Source organism: Geospiza fortis, unplaced genomic scaffold, assembly GCF_000277835.1.
Source record: "Geospiza fortis unplaced genomic scaffold, GeoFor_1.0 scaffold102, whole genome shotgun sequence".
NCBI classification, from domain to species: domain Eukaryota; kingdom Metazoa; phylum Chordata; class Aves; order Passeriformes; family Thraupidae; genus Geospiza; species Geospiza fortis.
Window position 1 is genome coordinate 1,679,515 of NW_005054373.1, and position 3,178 is coordinate 1,682,692.

The window sequence follows — 3,178 nt, forward strand, 5'->3', positions numbered from 1 at the left end:
GCAGGAACATATCTGTGTGCAGGGTGCCTTTGTCCACATCTTTCTTGATCCTCTGCAGGGAAGGGAAACACAGAGATGCTCAGGAAACAGCTTCAGTGGCCAAACCACAGAGGGATCCAACTGGAAATGCAAACACTGGCACTGGGCAAGGAGAGGCCCCTCTGGAGCACCAGGCAGCCCCAAACCATGGGATTCAAAGCAGGGATACTCCCTGGGATGTGCCAGAATTCCTGCCTGTGGCAGCAGGAAGGGCTCTCCAGGCTGCAGCACAGATTTCTGGGGCTGTATGGAGACTATGGGATGCAGGAATTTTGGCACGCAGAGCAGAATAAATTGTCACAGAGGGGTAAAACCAACTGGTTTGCAAACAAAGGAAGGGTGGGCAGCACTGAGGAAACAGAAGAGCCAAAGGTCCTGCCTTTTACTCTGCCCCAGACAGGACCAGCTGCTCTCAGGGCTGATTTAACTCCTGTAAAAGAAGCAATTCCCAAAGTGGGACATGGCAACTTTCCAGGGCCTGCAAGGCCCTCTGGGATTCTACCCTGGATGTTGAGCAGCTCTGATGTGCAGTGACCTCATGTGGCCCACCCCTGTGACCAGCCCAGGCTGTGGGTCCCTGTCACCCCCCTGAGCCAGCACAGGGGGGGCAGAGGTGACAGCTCTGTCCCCCTGCAGCTGGCAGCTTTGCCACAGCCCTGAGCAACAGGTTCATCCTCCCAAACAGAAGCAGAAACTCCACTCCCATCCCTGCAAAAAGCAGCAGCAAGGACAAGGTGGAAGCTCAGCAGAAGCCATGAAATGCCTGATTTTCAGTGTGATTTCCCTGCTCCTCTCCCTGGATTCCAGTGCTCATGGCAACAGCAGCATCCCAAGGCAGCTCTGTGCCACACCACCACAGGAGCTGTGTAAATAATGTCATTAGCCAGCCATCCTTCCTGCACAGCTTCCTTGTCATTCCCTTCCTCCTGGGATGAGGAACTCTGCTCCCAGGATGGCAGCAATGCATCCCAGCAGTGCAGCCCAGCAGTGCAGCCCAGGGTCCAGCCCTCAGGAAGATGAGCTCTGTGGAGACCACAGGATGCAGGAATTTTGGCACCCAGAGAAGAGAAATTGTCACAGGGGATTAAAACCAAGTGGGTCCAGCCCTCTCCTGCTGCACAGCTGTACCTGGCAGGTTCTGTTGGTGCTGCAGGGCCTGGTATCCAATTCCTGGGACTGGTGTTCAGTTCTTAGGGAGAGGGAAGTGTGCTCCAGGCACTGCACAACCTCATCCAGGTGAAGTGTGAGGAGCACAGCACTGCCTGAGAGGCAGGAGAGCAACACAGAGAGAGCAGCTGGCTCCACAGCCATCCAAGCTGTGTGGAAAATCCACATTCCCTTCTCCTGAAAAGCTCCCTGTAGTAAACACACTGTGTGTGCACCATGACAAAGCTCCCTGGGCTCAGAGAACCCCCCTGAGGTGGAGTGGGAGTCAGTTTTTGTTGTCACAGGCACTTCCAGCTGCTGGAGAGATCCATCCCCTCCCAGCCAGGACAAGTCAGCCCTGAGTAAATCCTTCAATCACTCACAAGAGGTTCCTGCTCCCCCCCATCCTTGGTGCTTTCCAGTTCCAGTGTTTGTTTTCCAGGAAAAACTGGCTGGGGTACCCACAGTGGACAGCTTGTGCTTTGCACATGCAGGGACAGTGGGGAGGTGCAAGAGCTTTACAGGCATCAGCTGAAAATTCAACTCTGCTGCCAGCCTGCAAAGGAACTGAGGCACAGAGAGCTTGAGAGGTGGAATCAGGATTCTCCAAAATTGCCTGCTAGTAGATCCACAGTGTTCAAAAACATCCAAATAGCAAAAGTGTACAGCAGGCAGTGCTACAGAGGGAACCAGTCCCACCAGACCTTACAATTCAGGCACTTCCACATCTGCCAGCAGAATCCACTTCAGCTTTGTGACAACTGCCACTAAAAAAACCTCAAAACAACAAGATCCCCACAGCCCAGCCATGTCTGGCATCCCAAAGCCCTGCCCACGTGTAACTCCAGCCCTCCCCTGGCCTGTAGGCTGCACCTGCAAGGTGGAGCAGCAGCAGCTCCAGCCCCTCTGTTGCCTAGCAATGGAGCTTCAGCCAGCCCAAAATGCAGCTCGCTGCAGCAAGCCCCATCCCCAGCACAGTGAAGGGCTGAGGACATCTTTAGGATCAGCAGGAGAGCAGGTCTGAGCTCCTCTGGGCATTGTGAGCTCTGTTCTAGGCAGGGCTGGCAGCACCCACAACATCCCCTCTGTAGGAGATGACAGAAATTGTCTTTATTATCCCCAGGCTGCTGCTGAAACAGGAACAGAGACACCATTGTGCTGAGAATCCTGCTCTTTAAAATATCAGGCACCAGCACATCAAGGCAGTCACACCCAGGGTTGGAAAGCTCCTTTTTCACCATTTGCAGCCCGGTTTGCTCAGGAAAATCCACAGCAAAGTGTGAGGGGACCAAGGTGCTGGCCCTGGCTCTGCAGGTCCTGCAGTGCCTCACACAAGTCACTCCATCTTTTCTGCCTCTATTTCCCAAGCCAGGAAAGAGACTTTTTAATCAAGTCCCATGAAGGGAATTCAGCCCTGGACTGACATGTTACTGAGAAGAGATTCTCCACATCACTTCTGCAAGTTCAGGGAATCAAAGCAGGCCCCAAAACTCTGTTCCTGCCTTCCCAGCTCCCTGCCCATCCCAGGACAGCAGCACCACCCTCCTCCAACAATGTGACAGCCAAATGATGTCAAAAAGAAGAGCTATTATGATTTTCCTCCCCTCTTCCCTTCAAAATTTCCCATCCCATGTGTGATTTAGTCCTGCCTCTCCTTGGAATACTCTGCATTTGATGAATGGTGCTTTGCTTGGATATCTGCCTGGTTTCAGATGTAAAAACGTCTTCAAACTCCCCAAAATGTCTTCATAGCAGCCCTGACTGGAGTATCTGCCCCTGTAACTGGAGACAAGGAGTAAGTCCTCTCCTGTAGCTGCCCAACTCCAATTAAGTATTGTTTTCTCCATGTCTACCTTCTCCCAAGAGCATCCCAGGCAAACACATTTTCTGCACTTCAAAGCAAACCCAGACACTCAGCTCCACAATCAGCTCTAAGTGAAGACACAATGAGAATTAAATAGCCACACATTAACAGAAGTGGGTCTCTCCTAGA

At 52.6% G+C, this 3,178-nt stretch overlaps 1 protein-coding gene across 1 annotated transcript in view; it reads right to left on the bottom strand.

The window, feature by feature from the left end:
• Positions 1 to 3,178, bottom strand: part of KLHDC4 (kelch domain containing 4) — a 20,706-nt gene that overhangs the window by 4,826 nt on the left and 12,702 nt on the right. Inside the window, 1 exon segment of the mRNA XM_005424770.2 lies at positions 1 to 52. This exon segment is cut by the window's left edge and continues 11 nt beyond it. Coding sequence (XP_005424827.1) covers positions 1 to 52 — 52 coding nt within the window.